General features: G+C 34.4%; 3 protein-coding genes across 3 annotated transcripts; all 3 read left to right on the forward strand.

Annotated features, from left to right (window-relative positions):
* The first annotated feature begins 6,203 nt into the window (after positions 1-6,203).
* Positions 6,204-7,040, forward strand: LOC105970865 (uncharacterized). The gene has a single exon (XM_012995689.2). The coding sequence runs from the start codon at positions 6,309-6,311 to the stop codon at positions 6,831-6,833; it is 525 nt and encodes a 174-aa protein (XP_012851143.2). The 5' UTR covers positions 6,204-6,308; the 3' UTR covers positions 6,834-7,040.
* Positions 7,041-10,156: 3,116 nt separating this feature from the next.
* Positions 10,157-11,132, forward strand: LOC105971016 (pectinesterase inhibitor 3). The gene has a single exon (XM_012995862.2). It carries the CDS (start codon positions 10,322-10,324, stop codon positions 10,886-10,888), a length of 567 nt encoding a protein of 188 aa, XP_012851316.1. The 5' UTR covers positions 10,157-10,321; the 3' UTR covers positions 10,889-11,132.
* A 2,109-nt stretch (positions 11,133-13,241) lies between these two features.
* Positions 13,242-21,060, forward strand: LOC105970941 (ARM repeat superfamily protein). The gene is made up of 18 exons (XM_088824400.1): positions 13,242-13,879; positions 14,103-14,622; positions 14,741-14,998; positions 15,417-15,508; positions 15,819-16,028; positions 16,109-16,513; positions 16,732-16,910; positions 17,035-17,128; positions 17,245-17,301; positions 17,533-17,667; positions 17,748-17,819; positions 18,696-18,809; positions 18,887-19,048; positions 19,150-19,278; positions 19,466-19,567; positions 19,659-19,738; positions 19,940-20,086; positions 20,197-21,060. Exons 1-18 carry the CDS (start codon positions 13,382-13,384, stop codon positions 20,801-20,803), a joined length of 3,861 nt encoding a protein of 1,286 aa, XP_088680526.1. The 5' UTR covers positions 13,242-13,381; the 3' UTR covers positions 20,804-21,060.
* The last annotated feature ends 378 nt before the right edge of the window (positions 21,061-21,438 follow it).

Here is a 21,438-nt window from a genome sequence, read left to right on the forward strand (position 1 = left end):
ATTATCTATGAAACCAATTAACATCAATTAATTTATCACTTTTGAGAAATTTGCAGGAAATTACTACACACACACACACACACACACACACACACACACACACTGTCACATCACAGCACAACTACAGGCAGAGAATGGAATTAGGCAAAAAATAAAAATAAAATAAAAATCATGAGTATGTTGAATAAAAATAGTTTGGCCTTATTAGTGTGGTGCAGCCCATGTGGGAAGTGGCGACACTGTAGATTAAGGAAACATCCTAGAAAATAGCATGAAATTTTAAGGAAATATATATTGCCTTATTACAAATCAAATATTAAATTATTTAGTAATTTATATCAATTAAATAAATAAGGAAAATGTGTGGTATACACTACAATTCTTGCACAACTTAAATTGACCATTCTTGTTTTTTTTTTTTTGTAATGCAGGAACCCGCAGCCAACTCTCGTATAATAGCTTGCAAACCATACGAGAGATGTAAACCACACTAGGCTAACCATGTGTGACAAGCTCGACCTAGCGACCGTTGGCAAGGAGATTCGAACTTGGGTCAATTGACACAACCTCTCTTGCTCCAACCGCTAGGCCACCCTTGCGGGTTAATTGACCATTCTTGTTGATTATATTTCAATGCTTTCTTTCTCTTGATCACATGATGTTTTTAATTAGGAGTGATCTAATATTATATTATTTATTTTTCTTATTACTTAATAAGAAAATAAATAATATATATATATATATATATATATATACATTTTATTTCGTGGAGATTATGATGAAATTACCAAGTACAAACCCAAAAACATGAGTTGCTTAAATTCGGTTACAATTTTGACCGTGACTTTTAGGCCTTTAAACTAAAACGGTTTGACTTGGGGCTGAAGTCAAACAATCTTCAAATATTTGAAAGTTTGTACTAAGTCAACTCAGTTTAGGTTAAAATTACAACTTAAGAAGTACATACATAATATATTCACACACGCTACATCAGACTTGAAATTTACACATAATGATAATTAATTAAATAAACAGAGTAGCCAATAGATTATATAACAAATAAAATTATTATTTCGAATCAAGAAAGTCATGAGCTAATTTTGATTCCTCTAAGTATATATAATATTCGCGTGTTCATACTTGTTGTTATGTTAATAAAGTCATATATATATATATATATATATATATATATATATATATATATATATATATATATATATATATATATATATATATATATATATATATATATATATATATATAAACAACACAAGATTTGTACAAGTATACATGGGGTGTTCACGATTTGGTATAAGACATGCATAATAGTATAATACAAATTAATCAATCATGGCCGATTCCAAACTTTGAGACGTATTAGACAAGGAAAACAAAATAAGATAGAATTATTTATATATACATATATAAATTATAAATTAGATTAATTAAACAATAAATAAAATAGTTAATATAATATATGATGTGCCTAGTTTGGACTTCTACCCAAAGAGTGGCAAATTTAACCCAAACTACAAGGCCCCTATTAAAAGAAGTCACCAAATACCAAGGATGTAGATGAGCTGAGCTCGATGAGCTGGCTTGACAAATGCTCGAGCTTGATTTTTCTGACGAATCGAGTTCGAGCTCATTCTTATTTGTTCATGAGCTCGCGAGCCGGCTCGCAAGTTTTTTTTTTATTTAATTTCAATATTTTTTTTAGTTTAAATATAGTTACTATAAAATTAAATAATAAATTCATATAAATAATTAAAAAAATAAATTACATGTCATTTTTTTATTTCATTTCTTTATTATAATTTATAACAATAAAATTCTAATAATATTAAAAAAAAAATGGGCTTAGGCTCGAGTCAAAAAAAATCTAAGACCTAATCTATATTCTAAAAGTAAGATCAGACAAGATAAATTCGTACAATTTTATTTGACCATAATTGCGGTAGCAGAAGCCCCACACACAATCAAAAGAGATCATTTTTTCGTATCGGGATATTCCTGCATTAACCAAACATCAAACAAAATTTTATTATTCAATTAATCACTACTAATCAAACTAGACCTTAGCGTAACACTCGAATAGCTATTTAAATCTAGAATTGCCATAGGGTCGTTGTCTCTAGACCCGATCCATGGGTCGATAATATTAACCAATGGAACCGGATCTTTAACTAGCTCATGGATATAATGTATAGTTGATTAATTGGTCAAGAATTATAGAAATATAAAACTAATATAAAATAAAAAAAAGGTTTGATTGTATATTTATTTTTATATAAAGGACTGTGATTACTCAAATATTGACTATTCCGTTGGAATGTGGAAACATTAAATATTGAAAAAATATAAATTAAATAAATTTGATATATATATATATATATATATATATATATATATATATATATATATATATATATAAGTTAGATACACGTATGTTTGACAAATATTTTTTAGATTGAGAAAGGGGTGGATACAAAGGTTAGCACGTTGTGTGGAAATAATTTGTAAGATTTTTGGAGTTAGAAAAAAAACAAATTGATTGAGAAATGGAGAAATTTGAATTTGAATTTGGATTTTTATTTTAATAGTGTGTGAGGGAGAGCAGTCAGCCTAGTCCATTTGACCAGTCGGTGAAGTATTACTATAATTTGTTTGGTGAATTAATAATTAAAATATTGATAGTGGTGATTAATAATAATTAATTAATTATAATATTTGGTTTGTTCTTATTTTCGACCAAATTTAACCTGGAATGTGAAAACGGCAAACGTTGTCTGTGTGAATGTGAAAGGGCCAACGTTGTCGGGGTGTAACTACATTTTTTATTTACTCAAAAAAAAAAAAACTACATTTTTTATTTTTATTTTTGGATAAATTACAACCACCAACATGAGGTATGGTCAAATTACGAAACTATCTCCCGATTCTCCCCCCACCCCTTTGGATAATTACGTCTACCCATCAACTATAAATCGTCTTACACGTTCACTCTAGCTTGTTGTTTCAAATTTCGTAGAATCTTCTAGATTATATTGAATATTCTCAATTTTGTATCCGTTTTTTTCCAATTCAAGTCCTACATTTTGAAGGAAGATGATCATAAAATGTGTTTTTTGGTTTGTATATATCAGATTGTGGTGCATCAGAAACTGTATTTTTTCACGAAACAAGTACAAACTAGATAAAATTCCACGGAATCTAGATGATTATGTTGAATTTGACATCATAAGGGTAGGTATGTAAGAAGATTCATTGTTAAGGGGTGTAGATGTAATTATCCAAATATAAGGAGTTTTTTAATTTGATCATACCTCAGGGGTAATTGTAATATACCATTTTATTTTCAGTGTGACAAATTACTATAGTAGTATTTTTTATTGTATTTTTTTTGGAAAGGGGTAGGGTAACTAGTTCTGGAATTTGGGAAAATTATATGATGCGCCCGATTATTAACATCGGCTGATTGTTAATCGTGGATCTACACATAATCACATACACCCATGTGTGTGTTCGGTGAGTTGTTATTTAACTTCATCAACGGTTAACTGATACTGGCCTGAACTCAATGTAGCATATAACTTCCCATAAAATTTGTTAATGTTTGATTTTTTTCTTTCATTTGTCCGTAGTATTTGCATTTTTTCTTTTCAATTATTCTTATACGATTAACAATTTGATGCCCTTAAATTTTATATTTTTCTACAAATAATTATAGATTTAATCCGTGGACTTAGGGATATATATATTTTACTAAATTGTTACATTAAAATCTCTATGTTCTAACTTAGGTGTTCCAATTATGGACAAGGACATAAATTAGATGTTACATAACCTTTGATGTAACACTGCTGATTTAATTGTCCTTTCCAAATAAGAACTGATGTACAATTTAGAAAAAAAATAAGTCGCACCACCTGATTATATATAATACGAGCGTACACAATTTTTTTTTTAATTTATATAAGATAATAGGTGTTGGGGGCCATGGCCCCCGGGCCATATTCTGGCGCCACCACTGCTAAATTCGAATTCAAATAGTCAATATTCAAACCTTCCTAGAAGATAATATCCCCAAAACAAACACACTATTGGTGTGTTTGAAAACTGAGTCTGCAGTCTCAAAAATAAAAATTAATAAAATAATAATAATAAATGAGTCTGCAGAATTAGACTGACTATAATTTTGTGTGTCAAAACACAAATCTACAATTTCTTGACTGAAAATATTATGAGTTTGAATTTTAATTCTTGACTGAAAATATTATGAGTTTGAATTTTAATTCTCGACTGAAAATATTTTAGTACACACGGCAGAGATGCTATTTTATATAATAGTTTTATAAAAATATTTTTTAAAAATTCCATAAAGAATTTTTAATAACTGGGCCGGCCCGGTATACACATGAGGGCTTTCTTAATGCATTTCGGGCCCTAGTAGCAATTAGCCCAATAAAAACTATATTCAGAGAATATTGAATTTAAATTTCTCCAACTATAATACACAGTTAAATTCTAAAATAAATAATAAATAAACAAACATTTGATTCCTTCCCAAGTACGAATTTATACATGAATAAACTTGTACCTCAACTAAGAAACGATCCGTCCACAAATTTGCCCAGAATAGTGAATTGAGATGGGGGTTTTCGGTTCCTTCAGGGTTTTTAAAACGGCGAAGATTTTTTCCTTTTGCCAGAGAAAGAGGTACTGTTGAAAAGCCACGTTACGCCGTCTTAAAGTCTTTTTCTATTTTTCGTTTACTCTACAAAGATTTTATTTTTAGTTTTGGGACTCGTACAATTTATTGGTACAATTTCTTGGCATATGGCAAATTGACACATGACAATGGCACCTAATTCAAAGAGAAAATGATGGATAATCTCTTGTTCTGAAAAAATATATGGATAAGTTCCTTGGATTTCGGGCCCTAGTAGCAATTAGCCCAATAAAAACTATATTCGTAAAAAATTGGAAAACACGATTTTGTGGCTTAAAAGTTCCATCTACACACGACTACGCCTAACCACAAATTCATATAAAGATGTCAGTTGTCACCCTCACTAATTGCATGCCTTCCCCTTTCTTGCCTTTCTCCAACTACTACCACATATTTATTTCCCATTATATTGTTTTATTTATCATCCATTGATTACAATTTTCATCCCTCGTGTTTCGATGGTTCAATACATTATGTCATCTTCGTCAATTTATCATTAGTCCGTCACTTAAGACAGTGATGATCACCACATTCTTGATTCCGTTAGCACATTATTATTATTATTATTATTATTATTATTATTATTATTATTATTATTATTATTATTATTATTATTATTATTATTATTATTCTTATTATTATTATTATTATTATTATTATTATTATTATTATTATTATTATTATTATTATTATTATTATTATTATTATTATTATTATTATTATTGTTATTATTATTGTTATTATTGTTTTATTATTGTTATTATTGTTATTATTATTATTATTGTTATTATTATTATTATTATTATTATTATTGTTATTATTATTATTATTATTATTATTATTATTATTATTATTATTGTTAATAATAATAATAATAATAATAATAATAATAATAATAATATTATCCTCAATCATTATATTCTACTTTTGCACGTACTTTTATAGAGAAATTCACCACAATCAAACATATTCTCATTTCTACACCTACATAAAACTAAAAATACTCCTTCATTCAAACATATTCCCATTTTCAACACAAAAGCCAATAGACCATTTTTTCCATCAGAAATTTTAAAAACTAGAAATTTCCTTTGAAAACATAATTAAATATCCATAAATATTCCGGTCTTTCAATATCACACACCTAATATACATATATCCATATATATATTGTTAGTTGGTATTATGATTTATGACTATTACTAATTGGATATGTATAGGCTATAGCTGTGAGAGTCTAATTTAACACTGTGGAGTACAGTACAACCACAAAATCCAGTTACGAAGGGACACGTGTCCAATCCATATCCAACAGAAAACAAAATCAAGGTACAAAATATTGGATCTACCTTTGCCATACAAGCATCTCTTTTCTCGATTCTCAGCATCTACTCTCAGATGCTCTCATCCCATCTGATCCAACGGCCCAGATCTCTCCCATATATATAATCCCATTATATATCCAACACTCAATATATTCTCGCTAAACAAAACAAAAATAAACAGAAAGCCTTGAGAGAGAAAATCTAGAGAGAGAAACTCTAGAGAGAGAAATTAGCTAGCGGTGGGATTAAAAATGGGCGCATTGGATTCTCCGCTCGAAGCTCTTGCTCTCAATTACCTGACTTACGGTTTCCTCACGGTCGTCAACAGTATATGGCCCTGGGTGGCAGTCATAACGGCCGCCGTTAGTTTCTGGCGGATCAGGGCTCTCTCGTCGCCGGAGCTCCGCAATGCTGCGTCCTGCAAGGCGGAGGAGGAGGAGGAGGCTATTGTTTCAGATGCTCCCGCTCGGGCATTCTGCTGCCGCGTATTGGAGAGAGAATGCAGCACGAAAACGAAGTTTAGATTGTATTACGAGGAGGAGGCGGAGGATTTTAGAGGAGACGACGGCGGTGACGGTGACGGCTACCGGAGTGAGGTGACGGCGGAGGCGGCGGTGAGTGAGAAGTTGGATTATTGCCCGAGGCGGCGGTCCGACGATTGGGAGAGAAAGATGGTGGTGATGAGAATGGGGGATATGGGGTGGTACCGGTGGCAAGATATGACTGCGCTGGACGGCAGCGTGGTACGGTTGTGGGAAGGGCGGCGCAGGCGGTAGGTGCAAACATGCGGCGGCGGATGGTGGTGGCGCCGTGTGGTGGGGTCATCAATATATATATATATATATGTACTAAATTGATGGGAATAATTAGTCATTTCCGAATCCTTTTGTGATGACAGAGTTGCCTAAGGTTTTCTGAGCTGAAAATTGTACATACATTTTGTCGGATCTTTATTACTGCAAGAATTCCATTTTTGCCCTCTACTTTTATTTGTATGCACAGTTAAATCTAAATTAATACAGTCGAACTTAGAAAAAATCTATTAATTTAGAGAAATATAAAATTATCGAACTAACAATTTAGGAGGTTTTTATCGAGTCGTGAACAAAATAAATTATTATTTAAGCGAGTTTATTAATTTATCGATGTTCTAATATATATATATATTCTACGAGATAGTACGTACTATAAATCAAACCACCGCAAACTTAGGTGTTTAATTAATTTACAAAATTCGAATCTAGGTTTCGTGAGGGGTACTACTGTCATTTGAAAGATTCAGTTGCATTATATTTTTTGTCTAATTTGATTTGAGTTAGTTTGCTAATAGTGTTATTTTTATTTTTGTTTCAATGGCTAAATATGTTTTCTATATAAAAATTTGATGGGCCTTCTTTAGTCTATAAAATAAATGTGCAAATACAATTTAGAACAAATGGATGGCTCTCTATACAATTGGGCTTCCAATTGATGAATCTGATATGGGTCATGGGCCGGGTTACAAAACGGGCTGCTGGAGCCCGAAATGGAAACAAAAGGAACCCATGAAGAATGAACAAGAGGCCTAGGATTCAGTCACCCACATTATCCACCTATTTTGAGTTTGTCACGCATGGTTAGTCTAGTATCGTTTATGTCTCTCATATGGTTTGCAAGCTACATCATACGAGACTGCAGGTGTGTGCATCCAATGCACTTATACGGTTTAAATTTGTAGTTTTACTCTAGTATCAATCCAGTTAATTTATATTTTTTTAATCTAAATATTTCAGTTTCGTCTGAAAAAAGAACGTAAAATTGGTCGATTTTCATTACATCCATTTCCAGAAAAAAATCGAATACGATCGCAATCTATACTTGCAACACTCGTGTTTACACTACTAGGTGGATGCAACCAGAAGAAAATTATGTTCTTATGAATAGATGAAATTTCAATAATTACAACTTCTCGCGCGCGCGCGCACACACACACACACATATATATATATATATATATATATATATATATATATATATATATATATATATATATATATATATATATATATATATATATATATATATATATATATATATATATATATATATAAATATAAAGTGTGTGTGTGTGAAATAAAATCAATAATTAGGCATATGTAGTTAGAGGTGAATGGGGCCGCGGTGACAAGAAATAATGGTAGGGGGGGAAGGGACCATTTGCAGCAGTTGCAGCTCTGCAACTCGCACATGACATGCTGCATTTATTTCTATACCAAGTAATTATACTTTTTCCATAATTATAATTCACACCCTTTATTTCTTCATATTTACAATTCCTATCCCTATATATATATTTTTTATTTTATTTTTTAAAAAATATGTGAAATGTGAACGTTTGGTAAGTTTAGTTGGCTATGGGGTGTACACATTGCCCACATTAATGCATGGCTCCAAATCAAAAGCATTCATTTTTTTAGTTGCAGACTTGTCATAATTGTTTTTGGCAATATCACATGTCAATCAAATTTAATTTACTAATTTACAAGGGAAAAAGAAAAATGATTGAACGAATTATAGTACTATTTGTCGCTGAACAAAACTGATCTTTTTTTCGTTCCAAATCGAACCGTCCCAAAATGCAAGGTTGGCTTCTCAATCGGACGGTCATCTGGTCTTTAAGCCTCCTTTGGTGTACTTGTGCCGGTTTTTTTTTACCCGTTTTGCCCTCCTAACGTCCGATTGGCGGTTTATATTTCTCATAGTTCAAATGTTAGAGCCTAAGGTTATGAAAAAAGGTGGTGTTATTTTCAATGGTGATGTTGGAAAACATGATGTGAACTGAAAATAGGGGGGGTACATGATGAGCTGGCATACTTAAACAAGAAACCAGGCCTGTAAATAAATAGACAATATATAAATATATTTAATGCTAACTCAACTATTTGCAATTAATTCATCATCCTCAACTCAACTGCCCAAAAAACGAAATTCAACGAACTCATTAATTAACCTCGTAACAAAATTTAATTCTATTCTGATTTTCTGATACACACAACAGCTGAGATAAATAATTGGCTGGTAAATTTAGGTGTGGCTGATGTGGGAGTTATTGATCGACAGCTGTCAACCTCCCATTTGCTGGCCCATAAGTCAATTATTTTATTTTAGGGTGAATTGCGTTTTGCACCCCATAATTGACCCTAATTGGCTCTTTGCACCATCATATTTCAAAATTGGCAATGTCCACCCTTAATTTATATTTCTATGCCACAATGCATCCTACGTCAATTTCTTATTAGATTGAAGCCCAAAAATCAATGTATCACGATATTTTAACTTCTAAAAAATAAAAATTTAAAGTCTTATTCTAAATAATACATTTAATTTCTATCAACTAACATTAAAAAATAATACTAGTGTCCTACAGTTCTTATTCTATTTTTTTTAATAGATATTGATTTTATGGAAACTAGGAATTTTGAATTATTTTAAAAATTAAGATTGATTCAGAATTAGAAATTATATATACATTTTTTGATTCGATGCAAAACATATAAAATAAATCATCAATTATATTATTATTATTATATATATATATATATATATATATATATATATATATATATATATATATATAATTAAATAATATTAAGTAAAATAAGTAAGAAAATAATAATAAAAAAAAAAGTAAAATAATTAAATAATATTAAGTAAGAAAACAAAACATAGAATAATGAAAAATCCTTCAAAAGAATAACGCGAGATATTGATTGTTTTTTGCTAAAATATCACTAGAAATTGAGGTAGGGTGCATTTTGCCATGAGACTTATATTTGAAGGGTGGACCTTGCCATTTTAAGATGTTAGGGTGGAAAACGCTACATACTGTTAATTTTGGGGTGCAAAACGCAATTCACCCCTATTATTTTATATATAATTAATTTCTGAATTTTTACACAATGATTTTAGTTGCAGATATGTTTAATGTAAAGTATTAATATTGAGGTTTGTCCTCGTAATTTGGTCCAATTTCAAGACCAATGTCTCTTATACTTTCCAGAAAATAAAATTAATTAATTAATTAATATAATTAATAAATTATTACCAACCCCCCTATAAAAATCCCATACCCCCTTATCTCTCTTACTTTAAGGCACATTCAACCAGCTGCCCTAAAACATTAGGCCACCCCCCCCCCCCCCCCCCCCGCCCCCAAATCTCACTCACTCACTCTCTCACACACAACACGCACTAATCGCCGCCGCATTATCAGCCGATCTCAGATATGACAACGACGGCGGCGGCCCTTCATTCCTGTCTTCTCATTCTCCTCCTCTCGCCTCTCCTCCCATCAACAACCGCCGCCGCCAACGCAACCAAGCACGACCTGGTCCGCCGGTCCTGCGTCCACGCCAGTTTCCCGGAAATCTGCCTCCGCACGCTCTCCTCCTACGGCGGCGCCGCCAGCACCCCCCGCGAGCTGGCGCTTGCCGCGGTGAGGGTCAGCCTGGCCGACGTCCGGCGGGCGGCGGACTTCCTTGCCCAGCTGAAGGGCGACGGCCGGAGGGAGCAGGGCGCCCTGAGCGACTGCGTGGAGCAGATGGGTGACTCGGTGGAGGAGCTGAGCAAGACCCTGACGGCGCTGCAGCACCTCCGCCGCGGCGGCGACTTCCAGTGGCAGATGAGCAATGCGGAGACGTGGGTCAGCGCCGCGCTGACGTACGAGGACACCTGCCTCGACGGATTCAAGGAGATCAACGGCGAGGTTCGGGCGGACGTCCACCGGAAGATCACCAACGCCGCCAGGGTTACCAGCAACGCGCTTTATTTCATCAACCTTCTCGATGACTAGCTAGTACACTCCGATCTGCGGCGATCGAGACAAAATTACCCTTTTGCCCCTTTGATTAATTAATCTAGATTTAATTAATGCGCTCTTTGTTTAATTAAGTGTGATTAGCTTATTAATTAATGCCTTAAGCCCACTTTTGTGAATCTCTGTCTACATATATATAGAAATTATTTAAGTTGATAATCGCCGCTGTCTTGTACTCGTGTCGGCACTTGCTGTTAATTTATTAATCTTTTATTTTAAATTTAGGGGCTTTAAGATATAGGTCCCTAGTGACAAAACTAATTTGAACTAAATGACAAGTCTAATTAAACATTTGCTTGATATTCTTTATAAATTTCATTCCAAAAATGCCCCCACATACAAAAAATGAAATATGCACCAAGTAATATTTAAACTGTATTTATCATTTTTTTCATTCTGCATTTAACATTTTTATTTTCGCATCTAGCATTTTCGTTATTATTTTTTTTCGTAGAACAATTTTTTTTTTGCATTTTCGTATTTTTTCTAATTTTTTCAACATAATATTGCAAATTATGATTTTTTTTTTAATTTTTGTCGGCCATAGTCTTCTATAGAAATCTGTAGGATACCGTAGTAGTCCGTAGTCATGTATAGACACTTGTAGAACACTGTAGTAATCCGTAGTCACGTATTCCTAATTCTTCCTTTGAACCCTAGCCGCCAGACACCATAGATACCCATAGATACTCATAGACATCTATAGACATGAAATCGAAAAATTTTAGATTCGCTCCACCAAACCGTAGATCTCCTCCATCAAACCCTAGATCTGCGACTCTAACATCACCACGTCACTAAAGATGCCACCCCCCTCCCCCCAAAGTCGAGCACCACGACACTATCACCAGCCCTGAGCGCCGCCACCACCAACAATCAGAACCGCCGCCACCCCCCTCCCCCAAAGTCGAGCACCACCGACACTATCACCAGCCCTGAGCGTCGCCACCACCAACAATCAGAACCGCCGCCATCACCAACAATCAAAACTACCGCCGCTGCCACCAGCATCCACAACCACTGCCGCCGCCATCAGCATCTAGAACCACCGCCGCCGCCAACAGCATCTAGAACCACTGCCGCCGCCATCAGCCTCTAGAACCACCGCCGCCACCATTAGCATCTAGAACCACCACCGCTGCCCACATCAAGATCCGATCTGAAAAATACCTCGGTGACCAGTCAATTAATAATATAGTCTCCATAACCATCACACCGAGAGAGAGAGATAAAGAGAAAAGAAGCATCGAGAGAAAAGTAAAGAAGCGAGAGCAAGAGAGAGATAATTGAAAAAGAGATTCAGATCTGGTTTGAAGAACCGTAAAATAGAGGTTATATTTAGGGTATAAGGGCAAATTAGGAATTAAAAAAAAACAAAAGGATGTGGGTCATATTTTATTTTAAAATAGGGATGTATTTAAAAAAATTAGTTTGGGGTTGTAATTTAGTTCTAATTAAGTTTGGAAGGAGGGACCTAAACATATTAACCCCTTAAATTTATCCCTATATTGCAGGTTTATGGCATTTGACACCCTTATATTTTATTTTATTTGTAGAAACCTCCCAATACACTTTTTTTTTTCTTTACAACTTACTCTCATTTTTTCCCCTATTATTTGCGACATATATAAGGAAAAATACTCATAGCTAAATTACGCTTGCATTTTGACGAGTGTTGATTATTAACGACTACGTTAATTCATTTTTTACGACTTTAAAAATGAATCTTGTTTTGCATTTCTATATTTTGATACTTCAGTTATTGACTTTTATAAAGAGTGCAACAGTCTCACTTCATCTATTCCACAATAAGTTATAACAGACACTTTTGAAAAAATATTTTAGTTCCATATTATCTATCACTTTAACATTTTCAATACTGCATTAAATGTATATTTTATTTTTTAACTTTTATTAATTCAACTATTATCTAATCTGTTTTAAACTATTAAATAGTAAAAGTTATTTTAGTAAATTTTAAATAATTTTACTAAAATTAAGCTATTTTAATTGAGCTTCTTCTTGTTAGGTTATGGTAACTAAATCGGCATTAGTAGGTACTCTATTTTATTTACACATCAACAATTAATATTGCAAGTTTTATATATAAAATTTGAGAAAAAATAGAAAAAATCAATAAATTGGTTGGTAATGGGCCGATGTGCACTTGTCACGTATCCAATTTCAGGGCCTCTCGATTGGGCCAGTAACTCACATGCACCATTATCAAATACATTCTTTTAATTATCAAACAAAATTAATAAATAAATAAATAATTTTTTTTTTTTGAATTTGTGTTAATTTATTTATTTACAATACTACTTTTATTGTACCTCAATAAATCGTGTTAAAAGAATTTATCTTTTGTTTTTTGTTATTTTAACCTAAAAACGCTCAACAAAATCTTCTTCCCACTGCTAAAACCCTACAATCCTGCGCGCTGCCGCCCCTAAATTCCCTCCGGCCGTCATGGAAGGCGTCGAAATGGAGACGACGCGACCGGCGCAGCACTCCGGCGACGATTTTTGCGCCGCCGTAATCTCTCAGTTCAGCAATAGAAGCAACGAGCACCACACACACGTCTGCAACAGCATCGGCACCATGTCGCAGGAACTGATTGACCGGAACCTCCCCCGCACCGCCGCCGTCTACTTCCGCGTCACGTGCTCGTCCCTGGACCGCCTCTCGTCAAGCACCGATGCCGCGGGGCACCTCCTCGACCCTATGCTTACCATTCTGTCACTCGTCGTTGACAGATATCCCCTTTCTGCCCTAAAAACGCAGCACGCTTACCTATCCGAGCTTCTGACCCGTGTACTTCGAATGAAATCAATTGGAGTTGACGGCGTTGTGCCTGCGATAAAGTGTATCTCACGATTGCTGATCGTCAGTGAGAAGGCAGTGTGGGAAGATGTGTCGCAGCTCTACGGATTTCTCGTCGGTTACATGACCGATGATCGCCCCAAGGTTTGCACGATTTATATATATTCTTTATTTATGTGATAATTGTTTCGTTTTATCTGAATTTTTACGCGTTTCTTGTTGTTGAGGAGAAGATTTAAATTGTTGAAATCAGTACATTGGTTCACTTGATGACTGATTGCGTTTTACGTATAGCTGATTCTTTTTCAATGCATTACCCTAAATTATTTCAATTTATCTCTCTGAACACCGTTTGGGTCAAACACAGGTAAGGAAACAATCACATTTATATCTACGTGAAGTCCTGCAGAATTTTCAGTCAGCACCAGTGCTTGCACCTGCTAGTGAAACCATTACTAATGTGCTCGAGAGGTTTCTTTTAATTGCCGGAGGATCAAAAGAAAGTGTTTCGGAAGAGCCCAAAGGGGCGCAGGAGCTCCTTTACATTCTGGATGCTCTAAAAATTTGTCTTCCTTATATGTCGTCAAAATCATCTACAACTATCTTGAACTACTTCAAAACTCTATTGCAACTGAGATATCCCATGATTACTAGACGCATATCAGATGGTCTGAATGCCCTGTGTCTCCATTCGGTTGGAGAAATTCCTGCTGAAGTCCTAGTTGATCTATTATGTTCCTTAGCTACCTCAGTCTCGTCGGATGAGTCATCTGGTGATAGCATAACATTCACTTGTCGCTTGCTAGACACCGGGATGAAAAAAGTTTATTCACTCGACAGGCAAATTTGTGTTGTCAAGCTTCCAGTTGTGTTCAGTGCACTACAAGGTTAATTAGTTCATGGTTTCCTTTCCTTTCCCTTTGTTTTTTTATGGGCTTATGCGTAAAAAATAGTTTCCATACTTAAGTGCTGTATACTAATTTTTTCTTTTGGGCCATTGGTCAGATGTTTTGGTTTCTGAACACGAGGAGGCTTTGGTAGCAGCTGTGGCAACATTTAAGAGCTTAATTGATTCATGTATTGACGAGAGCTTGATCAAACAGGGTGTAGATGAGATTACAGTCGGTGCCAATTCGGGACCAAGGAAATCTGGATCTGTCATAGAAAAAGTTTGTGCAACTGTTGAAAGCCTGCTCAGCTATCACTATGAGGCTGTCTTGGATATGTCATTTCAAATTGTTTCAACCATGTTTGACAAATTAGGTAATTGCACTAGTTTATGTGCTCATTTCATATTATATCTTAGAAAAAATTCTCTACAACTAATTTATATGTTTATTTTATTTAACGCTCTCACAAATATTAATATATATATATATATATATATATATATATATATATATATATATATATATATATATATATATATGTATATATATATATATATATGTATATATATATATATATATATATATATGTATATATATATAGTTTTATAAACAAGTTCACTAGTATCTGATTGCAAACAATATCTACCAAATACGTTATTCATCATTCATTTACGCAAAAACTATACGAAATTTATCCCATTTTCACTTTTGAATTTCATTCGTCTGATATCATTGGAAGAGAGTCTGGATTCATTTGAAATAAAGGCGCTTACTGCTATTTTGCATTGCAGGTAAATATTCTTCTTACTTTATGAAAAAAACACTCGAGAGTTTAGCCGAAATGCAAAATTCGCCAGATGGAGACGTCACTTTCAGGAAACAGGTAATTTCATCAAAGGAACTAATTTGATGAACTATAATTATGTAGCCTGCCTTAAGTTGCCATGTTTTAAATCTCAACCATTGGGAATTTGTGGATGTATATTAAAGTATCACACATTATATTACATTTTAGTGTATATGGATTTGGAATGAGTTTCTTTTCTGTGAAATTCCGGACATGATGTAGTTTCTAGCCATTGATGTTTGTTTTGTGCACTATGTTGCAGTGTAGAATTTTATTTGTCCGGACACCATTCTTGCCATTATAATCAGTACAAGGTTATAAATAGTTCTATAATTAATTTTGGCAGCTGCATGAGTGTATCGGAACAGCTCTTGGTGCTATGGGACCGGAGGATTTTTTGAGTGTTCTACCTCTCAAATTGGAAGTTGAAGATCTAACCGAGAGCAATCATTGGCTTTTTCCAATTCTAAAACAGTACACCGTTGGTGCTGATTTGAATTTCTTTACCACGTTGATTTTACCCATGGTTGGAAAAATGAAGCGGAAATCTGCAGTGGTATGAATATCTTTGAGAGTACTTTCATTAACTTATAATCTTTTTTATGCTATGTACTAAATAAGCATTATTTATTCCAGCTCCAGCAGGAAGGAAAAACTTATTCAGCGAGAAGTGCTGATGGAATTGTGTACTCCTTGTGGTCACTGCTACCGTCATTTTGCAACTACCCCGTTGATACTGCTGAAAGTTTTAAGGGTCTGAAGATAGAGTTATGTACTGCTCTTAAAGAAGAACCTGATGTCCGTGGTATAATATGTTCCAGCTTGCAGATCCTTATCCAGCAGAATAAGAGAATACTGGAAGGGAAAGAGAATACCCCGAATACTGAAATAGGCATCTCAGAAAAACGAGCTATTGCCCTGTATACTGCAGAAGTTGCCGGCTCTAACTTGACTACGTTGAGGTCATCTGCTCGTGACTTGTTGGTCGTTCTTACTGGAGTATATTCTGAATCTTCTAAAGAAACTGGTGGCGTTTTGCTGGCAAGTCCACTAATTCTTTTGCACAGTAATTGTGTATCCAGGCTGGTTAAACATTTTATTTTATGGAATTTGCTTTCTGCACAAAAAGATACAAACTTGATTTTTAAAACATTAGTATAAACTTGCTTTCTGCACATGCTATGCAGCTAATATGCCCACAAGCTACAAGTTGGATAATTAAATTCATTATTTTTCTCACGACTTGCTTATTCTTGCAGTCTGCAATCAGTGAACTTGCATCAATATCAGATAAAAAGGTGGTCACATTGTTTTTCAAGAAAACCATGCAGAACCTTCTGAAGTTGACAAAGGAGGCTGGAGTACAAAGGAACTCCTCAAATTCAGATTCCATGCAGATTGATAACTCGTCCCACGAAGATTCATTGTCAACAGCCAGGTGGGCCGTTTGGTGCCGTATAACCATATCCCATTTTCTTGCCTGCAGCTTGCATGCATAAATTAGGACTCTGGAAGTTATTTCCTAGCGAATTGGTTCTTACATAGTATTTTCTTGTATGCAGGGCACAGTTATTTGACCTTGCAGTTTCCTTTTTACCTGGCTTAAATTGCGAGGAAATTGATGTTCTCTTTGTTGCTGCCGAAAATGTATTGAAGGTTCGTTTTTATTCCTTTTTGCACCACTAACCATTGTGCTGTGATGGAAGATTAATATATCTTTTAGATGTGAGCAGTGTTATACTAAAGTCTAATATATATTTTCCGTGTGCCAGGACACTGATGGGTTGATTCAGAAAAAGGCCTATAGAGTACTATCATTGATATTTCAGGTGCTCAAATACTCCCTAAGAAAAAATAACTTTTTTAGATGTAAAAGTCTTTTTTTTCTTCGTTTGGATCATTGGATAGTTTAGTGGTGGCCCTGTTGCTAACTTGTTTTTGGTTAAAAATATTTGAATAAGCGTACTTCAGTCTGCACTCCTGTTGGTGGACAATATATTATCGTTATTGAATTTTCTACACATTTGGGCTGATGTCGTGAATCAAATTTACATTGACAGCACTCTGATGATTATATCTCGCGAAACCTCGAAAAGGTGCTCAGTTTGATGATTGAAGTGCTTCCCTCTTGTCATTTTTCTGCTAAACGATACAGGCTTGACTGTTTGTACTTCTTGATCATCCATGTTTCTAAGGTAATAAGCTGTAGATTCATATTCTGATATGAGTTCACGCTTGAAGTTGTTGCTTAGTTTTAGCATGGCTATGCTTGCAGGAAGGATCTGAACAGAGGAGGCAAGAAATTACTGCTTCCTTCCTTACTGAAATTGTATTAGCCCTAAAGGAGGTACGTCCTGACAGTTCTGGATGCTCTGTTTACGTATATTAATACTTATTTGTTCTGCTATGATGGATGGGGTACTGAATTTTTTATGAAATTACATTTCCCTTGGAACTAGGACGAATGGTGGTAGTCTCATTATGTTACAATCTGAAGCAGTCGACTGAAATGAGATTCTTATTCAATTCAAATGAACTGAAAATTGTTGTGGAAAAAACATTCTTCGGTACAGCATCAAATACTGAATGACACTGGAGTTAATCGTTTTGACATATTTATGTTTAGTGCATACAGTAAGACCCCGATAAATGAATAAATTCGCTAAATGAATAGTTTTCTCCGGTCTCGACTTGGGCAAAGGGACTAAATGAATAACCTCGTGAAATGTGTTAGATTAATTTTTTTTTGAATCCTTAAAAGGCCCCATGTAAACATATATATAATAAACAAAAATATTTCATCTCAAACAATTTTCATATAAGAAGCATTTCTTCTAAAAGAAAAACATATAATGTATAGTGACAACTAAAATATCTTTCCTTAATATATTACTTTTACCACCCGCATGAAGGGTATAGAATATTCCATGGAAATTCAAAGATGTACTTAGTACATTACTTTATATGCTTTAATTTGTTGACTATTACATTGCCTTTATTTTGCCTTACTGTCCTTAAATGTAATTAAAATACTCATCATAAGAAAAAAATTGTAAATATACAATCTAAACAATAAAGATTCATTTATCGATATTGCCAAATAAATAACCTCACTTAATGAATATTTTTTTTTCTGGTCCTAAGGATATTCCTTGATCGTGCTTGTTTATCAATTTGTATTGTGGTTAATAAATGCTGCTTCTTATGGTTATTGTCTTGCTAGGCTAACAAGAAAACAAGAAATAGAGCCTATGAGATTCTTGTCCAGATTGGTCATGCATGCGGTGATGAGGAGAAAGGCGGCCAGAAAGAGAAATTGGCCCATTTTTTTAACATGGTACTTGATCTCATGCTCATGGAGACATACTTCTGCCATATCAATTTTTTGTAATCTTGTTTGTTTCTCTTATATAGGTTGCTGGTGGTCTGGCCGGGGAGACTCCTCATATGATTAGTGCTGCAATGACAGGCTTAGCTCGTTTGGCTTATGAATTCTCCGACCTTGTTTCTGCTGCTTACAATGTTCTTCCGTCCACTTTTCTCCTCCTGCAAAGAAAAAACAAAGAAATAGTCAAGGTACACCTCACTGTAAAAATAGGACCTTTTTGTACTAATGAAATTTGTCAGAATCTGCAAGTTTGATTCTTTTTGGTAGTAAATTTTTGTATTTGTTTCAGGCAAATTTAGGTTTGCTGAAGGTATTGGTTGCCAAATCCCAAGCTGAAAGCCTACAAACTCACTTGCGAAGCATGGTGGAAGGATTGCTGAATTGGCAAGATAGTACCAAAAACCATTTCAAAGCAAAAGTAAGTTTTTGACGTTCTTGCTTTTGGTTATTTCTTGTAATTTAACACGTGGTTAAGCTATGCAACCAGTTAACAAGTGCTTAGTGGTACCATAAGCTAAGTTTTATGTTAAGATTGTCACCTTCATGCTTTGAAGTTCTGTTGGGTTTACAGGTGTAATATATCCTTGTTTTATATATTTTTGTAGGTTAAATTGCTACTTGAAATGCTCGTAAAAAAATGTGGTTTGAATGCTGTGACTGAAGTCATGCCTGAAGAGCATATGAAACTACTGAAGAACATAAGAAAGGTTTGTTAGTAATTGATGTCAGAATGCTTAATTCTCTCTTCCTTTCGAACGACATAAATTTATTGGTGTATTTATATTCTTGTAAATGTAGCTCAAGGAGCGGAAAGAGAAGAAACGGTCTGCTAAATCAGTAGAAGACAAGTCTGTTATTTCAAAAGCGACAACATCCAGGTATTCACTTTTTCTGTTAGACACATTGATACTTAAAAGAGTGCGATTAGAAAACCTAAATGCTAAAATGGAAGCTGTTTTTCCTGTATCAACAGCTAAAACGGAAATGGACTATTCAGAAAGAATCAATTTGTGAACTTTAATATTTATAACTGTATCAAAACAACTGTACTAAGAACTACTTTGTTGTCTGTTCTACAGGAGCCGATGGAACCATACAAAAATATTTTCTGATTTTGGTGATGATGAAGAAATGAACAGTGATGACGAATTCGAGGACAAAAATAGTATTTCTACTCGACGGACCAAGCATTCCTCAGCGTTACAATCCAAAGCAACTATGTTACGGTCAGTTGGTAGATATTTTGTATAACTACCTTATATAATCCCATGTGGATGCTACTACTATAGCACCCTTGCAGAACTACGTCACTAACGATAATTACAACTTCAACCAGAACCAAGAGAACCCGCAAGGCAGCAAAGAGCTTGCAAGAAGACACATTCGACCAATTAGACGACGAGCCTCTCGACTTACTGGACGGTCAGAAAACAAGATCTGCTCTTCGATCATCACAGTTGGTAAATAAAAAGCCCGATTCGGACGATGATGAACCATTCTTAGACTCAGAAGGGCGTATAGTTGTTCAAGAAGATGGCAAGTACAAAAAGTTGGACAGGAAAAAGAAACGAGAGATGCCTTCTGACGAGACTGACGAGTTAGATGGAAGAAGGAGCGAAGCTGGGAGTCACTTAACGAGAAATACCCAAAAACGTAGGAGAACATCTGAATCTGGATATGCATACACAGGCAAGGAGTATTCGAGCAAAAAGGCGGGCGGTGATGTAATGAGAAAAGACAAGCTTGAGCCTTACGCTTATTGGCCACTTGACCATAAAATGGTGAGTCGAAGGCCGGAGCATAGGGCGGCTGCTAGAAAAGGTATGTCGAGCGTGGTGCAGTTAGCGAAGAAGCTTCAAGGTAGAAGCGTTGCAAGTGCACTTTCTGTTAACGGGGTGTTACGGGGAAAGGGCAAAAAGAAAGGTAACCAAAAGAAGAGGTGAATTAAGTTATATGATTTGTTTTTGTAGATTTAGAAATTGGTAGTTTTTTTTCTTTCGGTTATTTTTGTGGGGTTTATTGAGGTTTTTTTCAACTCTTGTAACATTATTATTGTACACCTACTACAGTTCTTTTTTAAGGTTTATTCTTGGGACAAGTTATTCTTAGTGCTTGAAAAAACCTTCGTGTGTGTACCTAAGAATTCGAAAGTGAACGAGTAATTTATACAGACAGGTGAGCTCGACTTTTTCGAACTTGATTTTATGGGATCTTGTTTAATGTTCGTTTTGTGTTGAATGAATGTGAAGAAATAAGTTGAATTTTAGCGGTTTGTGCCTGGAAATTGTGTTTTCTATTGGAGTTTTTCTTTTTTTTGAAATTGTACCAACTTTGAGTAGGTAATTTTGTAATTAGAGATGTTTTTAGAATTTGAGTATTATAAGAATTAGGCTTTAAAAACCTTTTTGCCATTAATATTATAACAAGATATGATGTGGATAATAAAAGGATGAGAACTAATATCAAAAGGAGAAAACTGATTGTGAAGTAAATTTATGAAATTTTACGTTGGTTCAGCAAAATAGACAATAAACTGGTGAAATTTAATAGTTTAATTAATAAGTTAATGACCTCATTG

The sequence above is a fragment of the Erythranthe guttata genome, chromosome 10 (assembly GCF_056151865.1).
Source record: "Erythranthe guttata isolate IM_541 chromosome 10, IM_541, whole genome shotgun sequence".
Lineage (NCBI taxonomy): Eukaryota > Viridiplantae > Streptophyta > Magnoliopsida > Lamiales > Phrymaceae > Erythranthe > Erythranthe guttata.

What these genes read in the sequence shown, in the direction of transcription:
- LOC105970865 (XM_012995689.2), top strand. Translation starts at nt 6,309, where the DNA reads ATGGGCGCATTGGATTCTCCGCTCGAAGCTCTTGCTCTCAATTACCTG.
- LOC105970941 (XM_088824400.1), top strand. Translation starts at nt 13,382, where the DNA reads ATGGAAGGCGTCGAAATGGAGACGACGCGACCGGCGCAGCACTCCGGC. An exon ending in TGATCATCCATGTTTCTAAG is followed by an intron (nt 17,668 to 17,747) that starts GTAATAAGCTGT and finishes CTATGCTTGCAG; the next exon opens with GAAGGATCTGAACAGAGGAG. An exon ending in TCCAAAGCAACTATGTTACG is followed by an intron (nt 20,087 to 20,196) that starts GTCAGTTGGTAG and finishes AACTTCAACCAG; the next exon opens with AACCAAGAGAACCCGCAAGG.
- LOC105971016 (XM_012995862.2), top strand. Translation starts at nt 10,322, where the DNA reads ATGACAACGACGGCGGCGGCCCTTCATTCCTGTCTTCTCATTCTCCTC.